The following is a 22,393-nucleotide window of genomic DNA, read 5'->3' as shown; positions in this document are numbered from 1 at the left end:
TAAACTGAACTCCGACCGCCTCTGTCAGAAAAACAAGAAAACCAAAGACAACAAGCCAAAGGTACACTGTTATATGTCTTTTTCTAAGCATGTTTAAGGTTTTTGTCGTCTGGGACCGTGTAGGTAGCAGGGAGGTGTAACTGCATTGCAAGGTGAGCACAGGTGTGTTCATACAGTTTCCTTGAGGCTTGTACGGCGACCTTAAGGGACCATAAAACGTTCCTGGAAGATACAATTGTGGTGTGAGTGGTAAGTGTGTTGTAAAGTGTTTGTAGGCAAATATAAGTTGCATGCACTAACGATGCTGTTCTATGGTGTCCTGACACCACGTTCTAGTCACTAGCATTAGTAAGGTGTGTGTACTGGCTCCACACTGACGGAACAAATCCATAGGCTGTATGCCATAGACCAGGGATAGGCAACTCCAGGCCTTGAGGGCCGTATTCCTGCCTGTTTTCTGGCATGTAGGTATTGACTGGACACACCTGGACCAGGTAATCAGTCATGAGTAGGGCTTGGATATCTGGAAATCATCCAAACATTGCAGGTATGGAGTTGTCTATCCCTGCCTTAGACTGTAGAATCACTAGAAAGCTCAGTCCCTCCCCTCTCATGTTCCAAACAGGAAGTAACTGCTGGTTCCAAGAAGTCAAAATCCCATAGACCCCTATAGAGAAATAGACAGTTATTTCTTCTCATTTCTTATTTTCAGGGTAACAATTCTTGCTCTGATACATTCTTCTTAGCATCTTCTTAGTAATCCTATTTTTTTAATACATATCATTTTAAAGATTTTTTTTTCTTTATTGCAAGTTATTCAAGTCATAAACTGACCAATCAGATGCCTCAGTAAAAGCATGTGGTGCTCACTGGCCACACCTTGAACGTTTGATTGACAGCTTCTCCCGAGCCGCTTTCAGTGGAAGGGGTGTGGATATGAACAAGCTCACTCATGGTTGGTGACAGTAGTTCCTTTACAAACATGACTCAGACCGACTCGGACTAATCACTGTCGATGGGTTTCAACATGGCGGCGGAGGTATCAGGAAGCCAGGGTGATGGCCTGAAAGCTGAAAGTAGTGAATTTCTGTGGGTGACGTCAACACCTTGCTTTGTCCATTGTTTTTTATTGTCTACAATAAAGTTGCATATACTGAGCACTCAAGAAGAGCAATAATGGCCCCTTGCACTGTCCACAGAATTTGGGGGGGTTGAAAAAATGAGAAATCTACCTTACCCCTATGTGTTGCATAAGTGATCGCTACAACCTTGATATTTCATCTCTACGTACAAGTTTGCCCATTTTTCGCCTCGTATCTACCCGTTGCTACCAAGGCTTAAGTGATGTCATTGGTGTTAAATAATGGTCATATGTGGCCTTCTAGATCAAGAAATTGAAGTACCATCAGTATATTCCTCCTGACCGAAAGGGAGATAAAGAGTCCCCTCCTCATCTGGACTCGTCGTACGCCAAGATCCTCCAGCAGCAGCAGCTCTACCTGCAACTACAAATCCTCAGTCAGCAGCAGAACCACAACTACCACACCATTCTGCCTGCACCGCCCACGTGAGTAACTCTACATGCATGTTGCCCCAGTCACGTCTTAACATCCAACAAGTTGAAGGAACACAGTGTCTTGTTGAAGCATGGAGGGCAATATTACTCTACTTTATCTTAGCAGAGATCAGAAGCAGTCATCCTCTTCAAGTACAACATCCTCCTCTTCACCGCAATCTACAGCCCCCCCCTCTACCGACCTCCCCCACCAGCAGAGCCACATCTGTCTGAGTTCGTTAGCTGAGATCAAAGCAGTGTCAGCAAATCCAAATCTGGATGATATGAAGGTGAGAAATATCCATAACCTCAAGGACAGCAAAAGTTGTGTTTGGCAAATGGGAGTGCTTTAGGTTAAAAATGCAATTTTTGTAGGTCACAGAGCTGAGGTCTGAGCTGAAACTCCGCAGCCTGCCCATCTCAGGCACTAAGAATAACCTCATCGAGAGGCTGAGGAGCTACCAGGAACAGAACCAAGGCTGTGACTTTACCTCCTCTCCAACAGCAGAGGGTACCAAAGGGCTGGAGCTCGAGGATGCTCCGGAATCCAGCAAAACTGCTGCGACCGCCGGTGACCGTTCGTCACAGGAACTGCAGTTTCAACAGCTTGAAACGTCCTCTTTTAGCGGTAGGTGTGCTGATCAGAAAGTTGCTCAATGCTGTTCTGCTTTTAGAAAAGAAAGTAACGAGCGCGCTCAGTACGGCTTCTTGTGGATAAATTCCCTGTGCTCACTCATTCCCGCCTTTTCTTCTGGTTCCTGCGCAGCTGATGCAGGAAAAGGAGTCAGTCCTGCTTCCAGCCCAGAGCAGCTCATGAGACGTGGAGACCACATCAACCCCCTCCCCCCTCCTTTAAACTCGCCTTCGTCAAAGAGCCCCAAATATATCAGCCTGAACAGCGACCCGCTGGGACAACTGGTCAGGCCCTTTTCATGAAACACATTCATTAAATGCACAGACGACCTGCTTCACCCTTGAGTTACCCACAGGACTAGACAGAACATCCGCAAACTGTTGCATCACATCTGCTGATTTCATACACTTTTGATTAAATACCAGCAACATTGTGTCAGAACAACAGCTTTCAGTGGAGTTTAAAGAAGGATACAATAATTCACTTTCCCCACAATTCAGTACAAACCTCAATATTTGGGTCTTTTTTGGGGTTTCATTACCTTTCAGCACAACCCTTCAGGGGTCGCCACAGCGAATCAGCTTTGACCGATTTTAACACAACCATGGATTTTATCTGGACTGGGGACCGGCACAGGGAGACCCAAGCCAAAACTGAATTCTTCTCCTACCCCTCCAACTGTAGAGATCTTTGTAGTGATAGGAGTGTCCGATTGTTTTTGTAAGGGCTAACCCTCGCCGCAGAACCCTCCGCCGTGACGCAGTTCCGGGTCATGCTGCGCTTTTCTTTTCATGGGTGTTCTCTGAAGCTCAGTAGTTTGCATTTAAATGAAAATATTTATCTTTGATTTTGGCATGACTTTTTAAAACTATAAAACCAATGTTGTTATGAATTTCCGAGCACTAGCAGCTACGCACTAATGCAGCTGACCGGCGAATACCTATGATGTCATTGAGTGCTGTCCAAATTTGAAGAAACTGGTTTTGTTCCCACCTACTAAAAAACTATCTAGTGCCCTGAATTTTAAAATCAATTCTGACACCATGATCACTACTTTACTTTCATTTTGCTAAATTCCAGATATGACGTCACCGATTTCACAAAGTGAAAATCGAATCAATACGAACACTTCACCACGCCTATTTCTAACTCCACTGTGTTCTGATGGTAAAAATATTGATAGTTTATTAAAAAAATACATTTAAACACATTTTTTGGCAAAAAATGTCCAACACAATGCATTGTGGCCTATATTTACTTATGTAGTGACCATGGATGCATGCTAGTTTTGCTCAAAGACTTCTGGGAAATTCTAGTGCACTCAATTTTGTAATTGTAGATCCGTACAGCACTAGAAAATGGCGAACACACTATATAGCACACTATATAGTGAGTGGGGAAGGAATTCGGACATAGCTAGGGCTTTTCCATAACTTTCTGTTTGGAGGGCCAAATCTAGGGGTAGGGAGAAGTCATAGGGTAGGGCAGGGGTCTGCAACCTGTGGCTCCAGAGCCACATGTGGCTCTTTTATCTCTCTCCATGGTGGCTCTCTGGCTGAAGAAAAATAATATAATAGTACGTTTTTTAATTTTTGTAATTTAGTTTACTAAGGAACTTTAGGGTATTTTGGAGTTTAGCTAGTAATTAAGAAACAAGTTAGCTTTTTTTTGCCTAATTTGGCCTCTATTGAGTTTTTATGCTAATTTGGAGTTTAGCTAAAAATTTAGCGATAAGCTAAAGTTTTTTGGTAATTTGTTATCTACTAAGATTTTTTTAGGCTAAATTAGAGTTTAGCTTCTATTTTAGCAACAGGCTAACACTTTTGAGTAATTTAGTTTAATTAGGAATTTTAGGCTATTTTGGTGTTTAGCTAGTAATTAAGCAACAAGCTAGCTTTTTGTCTAATTTGGCGTTTACAATTTTTACTCATTTTTACCTACTAAAAGGTAAAAATAAAAAAATTTAGAATTACATTTTCAGAGATGCTAGTTTCTTTTTATATTTTTTCTTTTGATCGTGCCAAAAAATAGGAATAATAATAATTTTTTTTTTTTGTAAAAATGGTCATGAACTATCCAAATTTCTAAAAGTAAATCAATGCGGCTCCTTCTAGGTTTTTTAGAAAACAAGTCCAAATGGCTCTTTTACTGTTAAAGGTTGCTGACCCCTGGGGTAGGGGAAGAATTCAGACTCAGCTCCCCTGTGGCTACACAGTTATACAGCAGCGTAAAGGGTCTTTGGACCCACTCTGGATTAAGTCCATCGTGCCCCTGAGAAGTGAACCTGGTTTCCCGCACACCAGTCCTACACCCAGCTAACTGAGCCACATATGAAGAAACAGAAAAACCTTTACATAAACAAACCTTTTAGTTGGTTTATACTAAATAACTGTATAAACTTGTTTCTTGTGAGGGCCACATGACTGTTGTCTTCTCTGGTGGGGGGCCGGGGTCGGTTTGTAGGCTAACAGAAAAAGTGTAACAATCGCAGCCTGAACGTAAACATTTATGTCTTTACAGAAAGCCACACATGGCCACATCTTAAATAACTCAAGAAATATTCTATCCTCACGTTCTATCTGCGTCTCGATCGGCAGATTGAGAAAAAAAATTATACGTCTCTGATAGTGTTTGAGGGGAACAATGTGGAGCTGGACCGGATCTGGCCCGCGGGCCACAGTTTGGGGACCCCTGGTATAAAATATTAAGTAATTTTTAAAATGAGCCCAATATAAGTGTTTTGACGGTTTAGCATTCGGTCCAGTTTTAAACCGAAAATGTTGGCATCCCTAATACAAACAATGTGAAGTCGTGTGTGTTGTTGTCAATACATCACACAATTATACTGTAAGTTTTTTTCATTTTTTTGACAAGAAAACATCTCAACGATTTAGTGACATCTTGTGGCAAAGCTGTAAATAGCAAATAAGGGATGTAAACAAAAAAACAGTATTTATTTAATGTTGGTTGAGACACCAGGGATGCAATGATTTACTTTCCCTTCGATTCAGTTTGAAACCTCGATTTTTGGATAAGAACAAAAAACAAAAAAAAAAATCTGGAAAATTATTTTTTTGCTAATAATCAAGAAACAGCTAAGAAAGTCATTTTAGTTCGCTAATACTATCTCTGATGTAATGTAATAAAACACAATTAAATGTATTAAATTTAGCACAACACACGTGTTTGACACTTTTAACATAAATATTATGCATGCAGAAGAATGCAACAATTCACTTTCCCTAAAATTCTATGCAATGGTGTAAACATAGAGTTCAGTTTTGAACAGAGAATTGTAGCATCCCTAGTAAATAAATACCCTTTTATTTTCCAAAAGTTCTACTTACTTATTGTTTTGACTGTTTTCTGTTACACTGTATTTGCACAGTTTCACCTTAAGTTCCCTTTTGTTTTCTGACATTACTTGTTATTTTGATGTCTAATTTTTAACATGTACCTAAAAATAATCTATTTCTATTCCTAAGTACATTTTTTGGCTAATAAATCTTCATCTGTATTTTGCAACCATATTATATTCTTAAAGAAAATTGAATTTTGATGAGATTTGCATAATGCATGTTTAAGTTCTTGAGGCTGAGAGCATAACTGAATGACAAAAGCCCAGTTATGTAATATAAATGCAACTATTTAGTAACATTTATTATTAAAAGGCTGCAAAAATCTAAGTAAAAGTTGAAAAAAACATGCAGAGGAAAGACCAAAATGTCATGTTAAAAATGTCTTTTTTTCTGTCTCTCCAGAGTTGCTCTCCCACTGAGTTCAACCTTCAGCCGTCTTCGGTGGCTCGACGTCCTGCCAACATTAAGAAAGAGCCCCCTTGTAGCACCAGAACACCTTGTCAGTTCTCCTTAAAGTCTGTGTCTCTGCAGAAACACCGCTTGCCTGCGTCCCCTGCGACTTCGGCCGCAGCCCCTCTGGTGACGGCAGACAAAGACAGAATGCTGCAGGAGAAGGACAAGCAGATTGCAGAGCTCACCAGGATGCTGAAGCAGAAGCAGAAGCTGGTGGAGGTGCTGAGGATGCAGCTGGAGCTTGAAAGCAGAGGAGCCCCGGAGCCTCGGGTTTTTCTAAAAGTTAAAGAAGAACCTCCGGATAACTCCTGTGCCTCTCCTCAAATTTCCCCTGAGCTGGATTCCACCAGGATAACCATCAAGCAGGAAGCCGTCGAGGTGGATATAGGTGGAGCATCTGTGGGACCTCCTCGCCGTCCTCCATCTCCACCTGCAGCTGAAAAGATAAAGGACTGGGTGCATCTGTCACTACGGCCTGACCAGAGAATCCCACAGAAAAAGCCGCCTGCTCTGCAGTTAGCTCAGCAGCAGCAGGCGATTCACAGGTGCGTTCACGGGACCCAACAGAAGCCGAAAAACCCTCAAAAACTGCAAATGAGACAAAGAGAGCAGCAGAAGCAGCAACACTCGGAACATCTGCAGCCGAGGCCGCCGAAGCAACAAGACAAACCAAAGCAGCAGAGGTCTCTGCTTCAGAGGCAGTTTAAGGAGAAACAAACCAAGCAGCTGCAGGAAATACAAATGCATGGGAAGCAGCAGGTAATGCATCACACATCGATGACTGATCATTTTATAGCACTTTTGTTCATGTTTTTCTTGTTTTTGTTCAGAAGTGTCCAAAGAACCTGAACCTGCAGAACAACTCCACCCCCGACGGGAAACATTTCCTAATTCCACCAAACGGCCACATTAACACAGACCAAAGCAGAAACGATGGCAGGAGAGCGGCCAAGAGCATCCCACTGCAGGTACGTCAGTGGGTTTTAAAAAATCTTCATTTTAAAATTCTGTTAGGTTTTACAGACACAAAACTATCAGATTTAAATGGAATTAATGTGAAAATTAGCCAGTAATCCCAAATAACTATGAAAGATTATAAATTGTTATGTAATGATGAACACTTCAGGCGGAGTTAGAGATTCAAACTCAGCTCACCCAAAGGGGCAAAAACACTTGAGCTGCAGCAAAATTCAGTCAAGCTAGAAGCCACGATTGCAGAGATTATTTATGAACAGTATCTTACTTTGCAATTTTTAACTTGGTTTAGCCACTTCAGTCTCCTCCAGGAAATCCATCCCACCAGGTTTTTCAGGCTGCCGGGGTAAAGAGTGGATCCAAACAGAAACGGCTCCTGTAACAACCCAACGAAAGTAAAGTTAATGAGAGGGTCAGAAATGACCCGTTTTCAATTATAGATATGGGAAAGAAAACGTTTTTTTAAAAATGTGTTTTTGTTTTAAAATCTAAATCAAGGTCCAATAAAAAAGGGAATCTTTTGTATCTGGGTCAAATTGACCCACCAAAAAAAAAAAAACGAAAAAACTTAATTTAAGTTTTTTACTATAATTCGGATCAAAATGTTCAACCAACAATTCAGTAGGTGTCAAATAAAAGGTGTTTAATAGGTGTGTTAAATGAATTTTGCTCTTATTTTGAAGTCTGACAGGAAGTAAATACAGGAAGTGGGATGTGTGCTCAAATCTTCAACCTTGTGGGATCAGCCTTGTCATTTCTCCACACCGTCTCCTAGGGAACTGAAGTGGTTTAAAGGCTTGAGATCTGATGTATTCAGACTGGACACATTTGGTCAGCTTAAGGTGAACCAGAGTTTGTTTCCATAGATAATCCAGAAAAAAGTTTCAGTCTGAATAGCCTGGGTTTGGGGGACCACTGCTGTATAACACATAAGTTTTGACTGAAAACACTAGGAATCACAATGGATTGTATTATATACAATTCTGGATGCAAATAAAGAGTTGCATGGTGGTGTAGTGGTTAGCGCTCTCACCTCACAGTGAGAAGGTTTCAAATCCTAGCCGGGATCTTTCTGGATCCGGTGTGCATACACCAGAGGTGGGACCAAGTCATTGTTTTGCAAGTCCGAGTCAAGTCCCAAGTCTTTGTCCTCAAGTCCGAGTCAAGTCCCAAGTCAAAAGCACTCAAGTCCCAAGTCGAGTCACAAGTCAAGCCCAACAAGTCTCAAGTCGAGTCACAAGTCCTACTAATAATGTTTCAAGACATTTCGAGTCATTTCAAAAACAATGTAATATTAATTACACAGATCATGTGTGCTTTTATGAACTGTATTTTGCAAGCATTTTAGCTAAATTCCCATTTCCAAAATCCAAAATAATTTCTCTATAACAAAAACGCAGTTAACCGCATTTGAAATGAGGTTAGATGGAGACAGCAGGGAACCAGGGTAGTCTGGATATTTAAGGGGTCATACCATGATTTTCTTAAGCCTTTCAGAGTGAACTATATCCATATATATGATCATATATTACCTTTGGAACACTAAAAAAACATTTATGAAATACTACCAGCTATTTTCTTTAGTTTTTGTCCTACCCGGAAGTAAAACAACTGGATTCCTGAGGCTCCGCCTGCTGCTGCGTGTGGCTGCCGCCCATTTGATTTCATTCTAGAACCAGCAGTGTGTATTCGTTTTTCCCTCAAAAATAAAGATCCATTTTTTTCAAGGATGGATGCACATACCATATATCTGCCAGTAGGCCCAGCCATCGCTACACCGCTTCACAACAAAAATACACTCAAGACTGTACCCAATGGGGGGGGTTAAAGGAGTCCCGCATCTAAAGTAACAAACTGTTTGAGCTGGAATTTATTCAAAACACAACAGGAAGATATACGATATTCTGCATCTAAAATGAACGTGTTTTTTGCTGATCATCATTAGCTCTGTGGAGAAATTGGGTGTTGGTGTTAGACTGGGGGCGGAGCTATCAGAGCATACTCTTCCTGAAAGGGGCGGTCTCACTCTGTGACATCAGATCATGAGGACCCGCTCGTTTTCGTGGGTATGGGAGGGGCTGCTGCTAAGAGCACAGTTTGTAGAGGATTACTCAGAAATGCATGAATGAATCGAACTACCACTTTGGAGTTCTTTATGTGAGGAATAGACATTAAAATACACAGGGCCCTGGGGGAGGACGACAAAGGACGCTCCGCGGCTGCGGCGCCTTTCCTTTTCCGGTAATGATCTTTCCACAGGTTCACCTACGGAAACCTTGTTACACTTTTACTTCCTCTATAGTCAAGTTTGATCGTCTTCTCCCCGCCATCGCTGTATGAGCTTTCACCATCGTCATCCGAAGCCCCTGTATCCTCAGATGAGGAAACCTCCAGTTCAAACTGGTAGGGCTGTACACCCTCCAAACCCTGTGTCGTTAAAATTTCCATGTTTGATGAAGGCTCATCACCTTCATCCAAAGAAATATCCGCTAAATCGTGGTCTACGTCGCTTCTCAAACCGTCCGCCATTGTTGTTTACACTCTGGGATCCCTGAAGTGACGTCACGCGCAGCCCCCGCCCATCACCACCTATCGCCCAAATTTAGAGCTGTGCACGACCATAAAATGATCAATAAAACCGCGCTGGATCATTTTAAGTCAATATTTTTATCAGATTCGTTTTCCAAGTTCCATTGACTTTCTAAATGAAGAAAAAAATTGCCACTGCACGAGGCCTTTAAGTTTGTGGGTGATGAGGTACTGACTCTCTCAGTCTGATTTATAAACCAGTATACTTATCTACTTATGATTCTGTTTCATTTCAGCATTTTTTATAAACAGAGCAGATACAGGAAGAAGAACTGAGGAAAAATGTAAAATGCAGAGTGGTTTAGTTTGACTCCAAAAAAACTAAAAAATATATATATGAATAGTACATCTAAGTTTATGTTTAACATTTCTGTTATGAAATAGATTTTTTGTTGTTTGAGATACAATTTTTTTTGTATTCAGTACAACATTTCTGTCAACTTACTGTCAAAATATCTCACTTTAAGTTAACAGGAGTTAAGTTAAATTCTGTATTCAAGACAGAAAAGTAGAATTCAAAACAAAAATGCTAAATGTAAAACTAAATTTGGTGTGTATATATATATGTACATATATTTATAAAATGACTTTAAATTAAATTTTATGTATAAATATATTGCACAGTTATGCACAAAATATTACTTTGTTCACGCTGTACTTGAACAGGAAATACTCTGAATACAGAGATTATGAGTATATTCATGATTAAATTCATTAGAATCAAATAACTTGTATTCATGGTGGACAACTCTTTTATCAGAAGTACACATCTCATGATAGCAGGTGAAACACTAAAATAAAGACATGCAAACTAAAAACTCATAAAGCAGTAAATGAAAATATTTTGTCAATGAAAAAAAGGAAGGAACAGCAAATATTCAAGAGGGAATGTGACCCCCAGAGAAAGAGGATGTTTTTTTACTAAAACACACCATAAAACTTAAAGCAGCAATAGTGGTAGACCGAAAAAAGGGAAAGAAAGAACCCTCATGCAGCATCTCCGTGAATTCTATAATACATTTGCTGGATTTATATCAGAAAACGACCGAGCCCGCTCCCCAGCAGCCCTGCTGCTCCCGCTATGATCACTCGCGTCCCGCCCAGATCCAGGTAAAAATCTGAGCGGTGGAAATGTCCAAATCACCTGTTGTCACTCTGTGATTATACTAAGCTGCACGGTGTCACAGTGCTAACAGAGTTTACAGTCTCATTCATTTAACAGCAGCTAGCGGTTAGCCGCTAAGCTAGCGCCAGCTTTCACTCAGAACTTACTTGATTTTGCTGCTCCTACAGTCAGATGAAGTTAGTTGATGTTGAATCTCTGTGAGTAATCCTTAAATCCACATGTTCTCCGAACTGCAAACCGTTTGTTGTTGACGATCTCAAAACTTTTATGCCACAACTAAAAACACCGGCAAACAGGAACTCGTGCTTTTAAAGGGGAGGCGGGACTATGTTTTTCTGCAATTTGATTGGTCTGACTGTCACATCAATCAAACGTGGCTCTAATTTGATTGGATGTTGGGCCGACACCGCAGACGGATGTAAATAAGACGGATAGAGAGACCGCAGTGCGCGCGGCTTTCTCTCTTTATACTTTATACTTTATAATCCGTGGATTTGGGGGGAAAATGGCAAGTCTTTCCGAGTCAGAGGGCTAAAGTCCGAGTCAAGTCACAAGTTATGTATATCAAAGTCCAAGTCAAGTCACGAGTCAGAGGTAGGAAAGTCCAAGTCGAGTCTAAAGTCGTCAAATTCATGACTCGAGTCTGACTCGAGTCCAAGTCATGTGACTCGAGTCCCCACCTCTGGCATACACCCATATCTGGGATAGGCTCCAGCAACCCAGTGACCCTGCAAGGGATAATTCAGGTTCTGAAGGTTGTTGGAAGGATGTGTGGACAACTATAGGTTTATTTATTTAGATGGTAAATCATAGATTGATTAATAACACCAAAGGGTTAAAACAGAAGATGAATCCATTAAATAACAGTAATTCTTTCTGTTTTTTTGCCAGGTGATGCAATGAACTTTTATAACTTGTAGTTCCAACAACATGTTGCCATCTTTCTACAACTCCCAGTGTGACCGTTTATTTTAAAGCACAGAGCCTGGAGTCTCTTTTTTTTCTGCTGCCTCTGGTGCAGAACAGAACATCCCGTTAAGGAGCGAACGGAAGAGCTGCTGCAGCGCGTCCAACGGCTGTGAAAGTTAATTACATCTCCTGCTTGAGACAATGACAGCTGTTCTTGATAAGGAACTGACACCGGCCCCGGTGCTGGTTATTATTACTTTGCTAATTACTCCAACAGCATTCTCCATTACTATGATTTATGGAGCAAAGGGACGAGGACAAAAACTCCACCGCAAAGGTTTACAGTGTTTCCTCCGGAGTGCAGGTGCGCGGGGGCACTCCGTCTTCAGGACAAAGCCTGTCTTGGAAACGTCAGAAATTAATGGAACTCTGTGAGCGCCAAACATTTTTCCCTTAGACTTTTTTTTTTTTCTCAAAACTTTTATTTTACAGAAGGGGCTACAGAAATGGAAATGTTTATGAAAAAAGTGCTTTAGTCTATTTAAACACTATTGTGGTAAAACAAAAAACAAAAAAAGTAGTGTAAAAGTATTTAAATCCTCTCTGTTCATGTCTAAAAAGGATATCTTAGCAATATGTTGATGAACACCCTCATTCATCCAGGTGTCGTCTTGAGGTTGACTCATGTTATTTGGACTTACAGTTTCCCCTAAGCTTCCCGGATGAGAAACATTTTAGGAGGAACAGATTATAAGCCATGACTCAACTTTAAGACCCCAGTTTTCCTGAGGATCATTTTATTTACTCACTGCTTCACTTTCATTCACAGTAGAAATTTCCAACTTTTTAATGTTGTTTTTGTGACTTCGTTTTTATTTTATTCAAATGTATTTTCTTTTGTTTCATTTGGCATAGACAAAAAAAATAAATAAAAATTAAAAATAAAAAACGAACTAGTCCTACAAACCCTGATACTTTTTTAATATACATGAATACCCAAAAGTGTGTTATATTGTCTCTTTTAATCCTATATAACCATTCATATCATATTTGATACACACATGTCTGAGAACCCTATCTCATTATCATCATCCAAGCTTTCCTTCTAAACCCATGGTCAATAACTCGGTCCGTCTTCTGCCCTGTGGTTCATCATCCATCCACTAGGGGCAGTAGAAGGTCTTTTCCTGTTCATTTCAAAATGGCCGCCTCCATGAAATGTCAAAAAACACTTTTGCCGGAAAAAGTTTAATTGATTTTCAAAACTTTATGGTACAAATAATCACTTATTCTTACTTATTTTTTCAAGTTACTTGCTGTACTGAAAGGATGCAAAAAGTAATTATTTATAATAGAGCTACACCATGTTTAAAATGTGTGGATCAAATTGGAGTCAGTGGGTAAATAAAGTGCTTTTTTCCTAAACCCTGTCAGTATTTTAGCGTCTGCTATGAGCAACAACTTATGATCAATACTATTATTTCTCATATAAAATATTTTTTAGTGTACAAGAAATCTTAATTCCAAAATATTTATAATTGTTTGTCAATTTTTTGATGGAATGCCTTTTACATGGGGAAAGTACTGTACATTTACCTTTAAATTTCTCAAAAATCAACTTAAATCAAGCTTGAAATGAGGCCTAAATCTTTGGAGTGACCCATGGGATTTTTTTTTTGGCATCATGGTATTCTTAGTGGTATATTTTTCAGAGAGGCATGACAGCTCTCCAAGCTCACAGGTTATTTTCCTGCACTGAAACAGCATTTTTCAGTGATGGAAACAATTTCTAAACACGTGTTGATGTTGTTGTTCCAAAGTTGTCAAAACATGCTTCAATGTAGTTTGGAAATCATACAAAACTGTCATAGAATATGCATTTTTGATATATGCAATTTGAATCAAATAATTTTCTGTTTTTCTTCATTAGTTGCCTCAAACTTAAACATTTAATTTATTTACTATTAATGGAGCAATAGTAGAGATTCCTCTTAAAAATGCACAAGTATTTTCTATTTCTTTACTGCTTTTTTTCTCTTTTGCATTTACATATAAATAATACTATTGCGTGTGATTTTAACTTAGTCATACATAATATGTCCACCAATGTTTGAATGTAAACATTCTAGCATGATAAGTAAATCTTTCCACTTATAAAACATGCTGATGAAGGGTAAAGTGCATAACATGAATATCTGAGTCTATATTCAAGATCACATTGTGAAAGTAAAGCTCAGTCATCTTTCCACTTGACAGTAAAACATCAGAATTGTTTCCTGTTGTGTCTAGTTCAGCATATATTTGATCTTTATCTCATTTAAGGCTCAGAAAGGAGCAGCTCAGGCTTCCGTACATCAACCAGAACAGGAGGGATGTTCGGGAGCTCCTTCCAGTCTGCAGCCTTTCTTTACAGACCAGGACCCCGCTTTGAGGAGGAGAAACCCCGCCACACCCGCCTTTCAAATTGTAAGCAGCCACCTCAAAAGAAAAGATTTATAGTGTTTTACAGAAAGCGAAGGTTAAACTTATTTGTTTTTCTTTAGGATTTGTGCGGTGATCTAGATGTCCTGTTGAGTCCGGTGTCTCCTGCTTCTGTTAAGACAGCATCTTCTCTGCTTGATGACAATGTAAGAGCAGATTTTACTGTCATTTCTAAAAACACGTGGGATGATTGGTTTCATTACGCCTGTTTACATTACCCACAAAACTACTAGATGTTCAATCAATCCTCTGATTGATCTTGTACAAACTCACGGCTCTTTTCAAATGCCCTGTTACTTTAAACACTTTTGCAGATTTGTTCTTTATAAACACAGATGATTAGACAGTCGTAGCTTTAGCGCACTACCCAGGATCACACCTGGATCCTAAACTTTGGTTTTCTCTGATTTGTTGAGAATACATAGATAGTTTCTGATGTCACACAACAGATTTGTGAGAAAATGTAACAATGTATATTTTTAAATTGAAAAATATATAGAATGATAAAAAATAAAAATATTTGTGAGTACATTTATCAGAACTGGATTACATAACTATGCAAATCTATAAAATTAGGTAACTAAGTGGGATTGTATAAATTCACTTGTTCCCACTCCTTTTCTAGCAGTCAAAATCTGCTTAACTTTAGTTAATAAGTACTAATTTAATGAATCAAATGTGACATAGTGTATCTTTGTTTTTGTTTGTTTGTTTGTTTTCTATTTTCTAATAAATGCATTTTGTAATTTATACAATGAATTTGAAAAGAAAAATGTTTTGTCCTCCTGTATTTTCCGCAATCTATGCTTGAAATAAACCAAATCAATCAATCAATCAATCAATCAATCAATCAATCAATCTATAAGAACAAGGTTGTAATTTTACATGACAAAAGTAGTTAATTAATGAGAATAAAAGTAAGAAATGTACAAGAATGGAGTGGTAAACTATGAGAAAAGGTGGTATTTTTACGAGAATAAAGTTGTAATTTCAGGAAAAACTAAGAAACAGAACTGAATAACTGTGTATACTTGCAAGGACAAAAATCATCTTTTTGGGGAGAAATCTATCTATGTTTGATTATTCTTTAGACGTGGTCACTTGAAAAGACTGCTCATTGAAGAAATCAGATAATTATCAAGTATTTGGTCTTTAAAGGGTAACCAAAAGCTAATTCAACTTTTTTTTGGATGTTGACCTCTATAAATGGGGCTGTCTGTTGGTCATTGCCAATTTTTTGATAAATTAAAGTAGACTTGTTTAACTCTTGAAAATATAGTCAGAAACCACCTGTGTGCTGCCCCCTAGAGGTTGAATCAAGGTATTACAGTTGAATTTTGTGATTGGTCAAACCCTGTAAGTCCCACATCATTTCAGAAGTCCCATGTCATGAACCACAGCTCCAGTAATGATAACAGTCCTGTTCCCCAGCCCCACCCCTTTTGACTGGATTTTCACATTTCAGCTGTGGGTGGAGTCAGCCTCAAACGTCCCTGTTTGGTTACCCTTTAAGCCAACAGACTCGGCTTTCAGTATATTCTGTCGTTTTACTATCATGTGAATGTCTGTCTTCAGGATCAAGAGAAGGAAGGTGATATCATTGACATCATTTTGCAGGCTGGAGGTATGGCGCTTCATTTTTCTGGAGAAAATAGTCTCTTTGTACTGTTATTCTTGTTTTCTCTGTAAAAACCTCTTTTTTCCCTTTAGAAATGTCCTTCAGACCTGCCCCAGACCCCTCTCTGGACTCTCTACATCCAGCTTCCTTCTCCTCCCTCTCTCCTGCCCCGCCCATCCGTCTTAGCCCTGACCCCTCCAAGCCCGGCGCCTCTCTCCAGCCTGAGCTACAGGAGGAGAAACTACACCTCTCGACGAGTGGACGCCTGGAGGACTTCCTGGAAAGCACAACCGGAAAGCCTCTGCTGGGGGTGGAGCCAGGGGGGGTTATCACTCTGATCGATGACCTTCACAGCCAGCTGCTGTGCACCCCCAGCATTCTGGACCATCCTCCGTCTCCCATGGATACCCTTGATGCTGTGGGAGGATGGGGGTTTGACAACAAAGACTGGCTGGATTTTAGCACGGGGGGAGACCGGGATGAAGACACGCCCACCTTGGCCCCGTTGGGTCCTCCAACGCCTGTCAGTGTCTTTTCCACGGACTTCCTGGATAGTTCCGACCTGCACTTGCACTGGGATTCCTGTCTATAGCATGACTGTGTTGATGGAGCCCAACTCAACGACTGCGATTCCCAGCACCATTGACAGCTTCTGGACCCGGCCCCAGCAGTCTGACGTCTCTGCGCTGCTGCACTAATGACTTCTTCATGTATTATCAGGCAGTTTTTTTCTTCAAAAAACTGAGTTTTAGCTCCAGTGTTGTTCTTTGAATTAGCGTAACTCTTCAATGATTAACAACAAACGCAGTCTCACTAATTCAAACACACATAAAAGAAGCTGTGTACTGAATATGGAACACTTCACAGTAATGACATGTTTACGCAATTGCTGTAAACCAGCAGATTTTGGGAACAGACATGGAAAAAACAGCTTTTCCTCAAATAAGAATCAGTTGGAGTTACGTTAATTGCATTAATGGTCAAAGAGTTATGTTAGTTCAAAGAGCGTGGCATTTCGTGTTGCCAGAGACAGTTTTGGTAATCAAGGGTTTACCTGAATGACAGGCTTTATCAAATGTATCTCTGAGGTCAGAGTTATGGCCATGACAAAAAAATCTCTGTTGACATCACTTTTCCCAAATTATAATAATACTTTTTTGGACGTAACAAGCGTTTGCCTATCAGTTGAAACCCTACAGACTTTCTTAGATACAGCCGAGTCCTGCCTGATGACCGGGACCTACTTGAGCTTTTTCTGAGCCTTTATAAACAACTCTAAGACAATCATAGAATTGGTCTTTTGCTACGGATTTGCGTTCAAGAACATGCAATATGCTGGTTCTTGATTGCACTTTTAGTCCAGTGGACTGTCACTACCCGATACTAGTGTGTGTACTCACAGTTGGAAGAGGCTTGGTCCAATGCTGCGATTCACACCAGACGCAATCCGCACAGCAGGAGCGTCGAGTTTTAATGCTAAGTCAATCTACAGACACCATCTTAGGTCTTGTGGCTCGATTTGGGCGTTGAGCCATGCGTCAACCAATCAGGGACTCACCTTTGGGCTCGTCATGTTTCCAGTGACTCGATCAGCGGGTGGAAAAACAAATCCAATATGGCCGCTCGATGCAAAGATTTTTGTTCTGAACTTCCATCCACTTTCTTAAACCCCTTAGGCCGCAGGGTTGCAACAGACTGTCCCGGTTACTGTTGGGTGAAGGGAGGTCTGTTGGGTGCTGTTGTAACGGGCGGGACTGCTCCAGCTCCATGGGCTTATGATGATTTTCTTATTTTCATCACAAGAATAATAAAAAGATCCTAAAGTTGTATTTTTATTTTTCATCTCTTGGGTTAATGTTCAAATTGGACCACAAACAGAAGGGAGTAACAGTTAAAACAGCCATAAGGCGCAGCTCCCTCTGCAAGAGTGAAGTACACCACACCGGGAGAGACTCAATGATCTGGTGAACCCAGACATAATGACATGCTTTGCTGGCCCTTCTGTAGAGCTCTCCAAAACATATAAACTCAAGCTACTCGCTCAACATCATCCATGTTTTCCATGATGTGGCAACGAATAAAGTCCAGATAAACTTTGGCGGTTGCTCTGCAGCCGGGATGTCAAGGTGTTAGGGCAGGCGTCGAGCAGTAAATTTGACGTACGTCAAAGGAGAAGCGGCAGATGCGAATTTGATGTCTGGTGTGAATAAAGCATAAGTGGTCCAAATCCAGACTTTCTTTCACAGCTTTATTCCGATATATAAAATAATTAGTTTAGTAGATCTCATATCACCACAAATATTTAATTTGTCCTTCATGATCAATTTTCCATCGGTTGGCACTTCCTTTAATTAAAATGGACGCCATCTATACACCACGACCAAATCCAAGTCCCCGATTGGTCAAAGTTCTACTTAAACCTAATGTGTGTTCAATGGTTGCAGATTTTGTTTGTAGATGCCAGACAAGGACTTAAAAACATGCACAGTGATGCGTAAATGCGAGAGTTTTGAACATGGAAGCCTGAAACACACATTTACACACATTAACATGGACTTCTCATTGAAAGTGGTAGCTTGAACACACCTTGCTTAGGCTGGTGGGAATGTAGCATTCAACATGACCGCTGTCTTCTTCTGCCGGAGACTTCTCAGAAACATGTCAAAAATGTCTGATCTTGGAAGCTAAGCAGCTGATTGGCTGCAGGAACTGCCAGGTGCTATCAGTTACTGCAAACACACAGAGGCGCTTTCCAGTTTTTCCATGCGCCTGTCCCAAGTCCAGGTAAATATATCGGGTTGGTCAGGAAGCCATCTGGTCAGGGATGCTGTAGATGTTGACCTTGGACACGAGGACTTCTTGTCCAATTGTTGGGACCTAACAGAGCTTTTCACGAGCCTTCATAGATTTTGTTAAAAATATATATGACCCATTTTCCTGAGATGAGAAAGTTGTTTGGTGACATCTGAGACCTAAAACTACGCTTTCTAACACATGGCAGAGATTTTCTCTGAAAGGTGACTTCCGTTTTGCTAGACGATTTTTCTGACAAAAGTCATCCAGGGACATGACACCTGTGTGTCATTCAGCTGCAACACAACTTTTTTTTCAAACATCCTTAAATTAATGGCATATGGGACTTTGTTGTTTGTAAAAACACTTTGTAAAAGGACAAGAGTGTTTGTCTGATTAGAATTCAGACTCAAAGTTGAATAAAAAACAGTGCTTTAAGCCCAGAGCCGGATTCTGTGAAGGTTTTGACACCAAAAGTATTTCAACTTTATGGGCCTGATTTACTTACATGTGTTACTTTGTTTACATGTGTAAAAAAATATGTGTAAACTTGACATCAGGTGATAAATGGGTTGCTTCAAATGGGAAAAATAGAAAGTGCAATAAACTTGCCTTTGCACTTGCAATAAGGGTGTTTGTGGCACAATGTGCTTAAACGTGACACAAGTTTTTATTCTTTTGTCTCTGAACTTCCTAGGTTGGAAGGCAGGTACAAACTAGCATGACTTGACACTACAAACACACACAAATGGTTGTAGTTGCTGCTTGAAAGAGGAGACAACAGAGGACGAAGAAGCCCATCTTTTCTGTTTCAGGGGGTTAGGGTTAGCATCCAACCCTACAATGTTCCTGGCCGACCTTTCGTGTCTAGTTTCCCCTTTTTGCCAATGTCAAATGTTAACCTTGGATGTTTCTTTCATGCAAACTCTATTCAACCTCATTGCATTGATTTAAGGTGAGCAATTGTCAATGAACAGTATGTTCTCTTTTAAAAACAGTCTATCTTCCATCAGTAGCCCTGACGTTAAATTAAAAAAATCTGCGGTTGTCAGAAACTGGTTATTGTTTGCCTCGCAGACAGAATGGTGATAGTTAACCAGGATCCATTTGCAATATATGGTACCGTATTTTTCGGCCTCAAAATGTTGGCAACAAGCCAAGATGAACATTTCAGATTTCAATGGAATGGAAGTGAAGCTGTATACAGTATTACCAAGAAGCGTATAGATAAGGATCACTGGAAAACCACGGTTACTACAAATGAATGGACACTATTTGGTGCCACATCTTTAAAAGACTAACTTTTGATCTATTTTCAAAGTGTTCCCAGTCGTCTTTTACATAGAGTTATGCCATTTTAGCCAAATGCAAAAAATCTGTCTTTATTTAGGTCATAGTTTCTGCAGTAGCTGCAATAGTTCATTAGATATTCAACTTTGAGTTGTGGGTGGGACTTTTGGTACGAACCCACCCCACCTCCGCTTTCCCTCCCCGTTGCCGAGAGCTCTCCGTTTACGTCAGCTCTTGCTAGCTTACAACCCCTCAAACCCCTAAACTCACATTAACAGAACAACAAAAATGGCGACCAATATTAGAGCTATCCAGCCGTACAGTTTTGAGCCAGATACCAAAACAAAGACGTTCATGGATTTGCTTGTCTGCAAGTGGATGGATCAGAATGGAGCGGAGCAGGAAGCTTGTGACCCGCCCATCGTATTCTTTATCCCACAAATGTGCACTAAATTTTTTCATCTACTGTTGATTCACAACGATTAGAATAAAGAATACTCAAAAATGTATATTGGAGCTTATTTTTGCTTTGAAGTCATCATCACAACAAGTTAAAAACACAAAAACAAGATTTTTTTAATCAAAATGGGTCTTTAAATCTGGCATTTATTGGAAATGGGCATCAGTAAGACATGGACCACTACTTGAAGAGATATAGTACTGCTTTTGCAACACAAATTTTAGTAAATCACCAACAAATCTTTACTAAATCGCAGGACGGGATTTTGCGGTCTCTATTTTGGATCTTAGTAAATCAGTCGGTATGTCTTAAGAACTGTAACGGTGCATGTCATAATGCTGCCTCTGTGTTTAATGATAAAGCACATTTCAAGTTATTAAGATTCACTGACATCAAAATACAAGACTGCCATATTGTGCCTTCATTTATGAGCAAACTAAGCTTGAGTTGAGAAACAAAAAAAGAGCAAAAATCTTTCATGCTCAACTGAACGATTAAATAAACATGTTGTATGGCTTTTTAGAAATGTAACAAAAAAATGAAGGCAAAAAAATGTGTATGTGATTATGTTGTGTGAATGCACTGCAAGCCTTCTTAAATGGTCTTACTTGATCTGGTGCTAACAGTCGTCCGTGTTTAGACTGAATCTTGTCTGCACTCAACGGAAAATTCCTGCTGTGTGGAAAAAAAAAGTGTGATTTGGTTTGATGAAGCAAACCACGTTTTTGAAAACTTGTCATTTTTGTGAGTGCCTCGTACTGTATCAGTACTTCTGAAAACTAAAAAATCTGTTTTATGCAAATGATTTGCCTCTGAGTTTTCATTGCTGCAAGAGACAATAATATCTGAATACTGAACTATGATCTGTTTCTGTTGGTCTTAAACAATTATGGTTTAATCTTAGATTTTCTAACAACAGATTGACCAATATTTTAGGAACCATTTTCTTGAAGCATAAGTCAGGTTATTCTTTATTTTTTTAATTTGCATAGTTTGGCCAAGGGTGCGACTTAGACTGAATCTGGATTCTTCTCTACCCCTACAGCTTCTCCCTACTCCTACATTTAGCCTTCCTAACGGAGAGTTATGGAAAAATAGTGTCTTCAAACTCAAACGTCACTGCCACTCGATGATGTCATCAATTGTCCCTGGTCAGCTACGTTAGCGTGCAGCTGCATAACAACATCGGTTTTATAACTTTAAAAAGGTAATGCTAAAATAAAAATTCATTACTTTAATTTAAATGTAAACTTTTGGGCTTTAGAGCACACCGTGTGAAGAAAATACCTTCCCCCAACGCACAGCGGGACGCGGAACACTCTTGAGATCTCTGAGGGGTTCTGCATACCTCTTTATGACGAGGATTAGCCCTTAAAAAAACGGTTTTGGAAACCCCCACCCTTCCACATGCCCCTCCAATAGTAGGGGTAAGGAAAAGCCTTAGGGATGGGGTGGAACTCAAATTCGATCTAAAACTCAGTTGCATGTAATAAAAAAAAATAGCAACAACCCCTAGAGGGCACTGAATGTGTACTCATATTTGTAAAATAAATTTCTCCTAACGGTACGACTTACGTCAGGATCACACACACGCGGAAGCGCAGCGAAGCAGCGTGGAATGGAGGTCACTGCCATTCGGCGCCGCAGTCCTCCACAGCTGGCTCGCGCCGTGCAGCTCTCGTTTCACCGAGTGATCTATTTTTTGCGTGAGCGATCCGCGTCAGTCCTGGCAGGAACCTACGCCATGACACACGAGAAAATCTGGTCAAATTTCAGAATATAACAAATTTTTGACAATAAAATACCCCAATTGACAAATGGGATCATATTATTGTATCTAAACAGACTGTAGAGATGAAAACAAAGACACAAAACACAAACAGACATACACATACACACAGAGATCAATGTAGTAGACCGACTATGTAGCGGGGTTGTGGTTTAGTTTGTCTAAAAACACAATCAGCAAGAGAGAGACAAAGAGGAGTTATTGATAATTTAAAATGGACGATATCAAATTTATTGTAAAAGCTCCAAATAAACACAGATGAGCAGAAACGCCTGACGACCGTCACGACAAAAATACGTGTTTGGAGGTGAAGCAGACTACGCACACACTCCATGTGCACATTATCTCTGTCTAGCTTTTTG

At 40.0% G+C, this 22,393-nt stretch overlaps 1 protein-coding gene and 1 long non-coding RNA gene across 2 annotated transcripts in view; one reads left to right on the top strand and one right to left on the bottom strand.

Annotated features, from left to right (window-relative positions):
• LOC112146172 (myocardin-related transcription factor A) overlaps positions 1-21,025 on the top strand; it is a 44,163-nt gene extending 23,138 nt beyond the window's left edge. Inside the window, exons 8-18 of the mRNA XM_036213335.1 lie at positions 1-61; positions 1,386-1,567; positions 1,680-1,845; positions 1,931-2,183; positions 2,322-2,473; positions 5,951-6,760; positions 6,832-6,969; positions 13,923-14,066; positions 14,144-14,227; positions 15,657-15,705; positions 15,792-21,025. Coding sequence (XP_036069228.1) covers positions 1-61; positions 1,386-1,567; positions 1,680-1,845; positions 1,931-2,183; positions 2,322-2,473; positions 5,951-6,760; positions 6,832-6,969; positions 13,923-14,066; positions 14,144-14,227; positions 15,657-15,705; positions 15,792-16,291 — 2,539 coding nt within the window. The 3' untranslated portion in view covers positions 16,292-21,025. The remainder of the gene's footprint in view (positions 62-1,385; positions 1,568-1,679; positions 1,846-1,930; positions 2,184-2,321; positions 2,474-5,950; positions 6,761-6,831; positions 6,970-13,922; positions 14,067-14,143; positions 14,228-15,656; positions 15,706-15,791) is intronic.
• On the bottom strand, positions 5,125-11,286 carry LOC118599074. Its single transcript, XR_004948356.1, has 3 exons — positions 10,838-11,286; positions 7,245-7,352; positions 5,125-6,437 (listed from the first exon to the last, which is right to left on the bottom strand). It is a non-coding gene; the product is annotated as an uncharacterized LOC118599074 (long non-coding RNA).
• Positions 21,026-22,393: the final 1,368 nt, after the last annotated feature.

The sequence above is a fragment of the Oryzias melastigma genome, linkage group LG8 (genome assembly GCF_002922805.2).
Source record: "Oryzias melastigma strain HK-1 linkage group LG8, ASM292280v2, whole genome shotgun sequence".
NCBI lineage: Eukaryota > Metazoa > Chordata > Actinopteri > Beloniformes > Adrianichthyidae > Oryzias > Oryzias melastigma.
The sequence above is the reverse complement of the archived record's forward strand: the minus strand, read 5'-3'. Positions and strand labels throughout refer to the sequence as shown.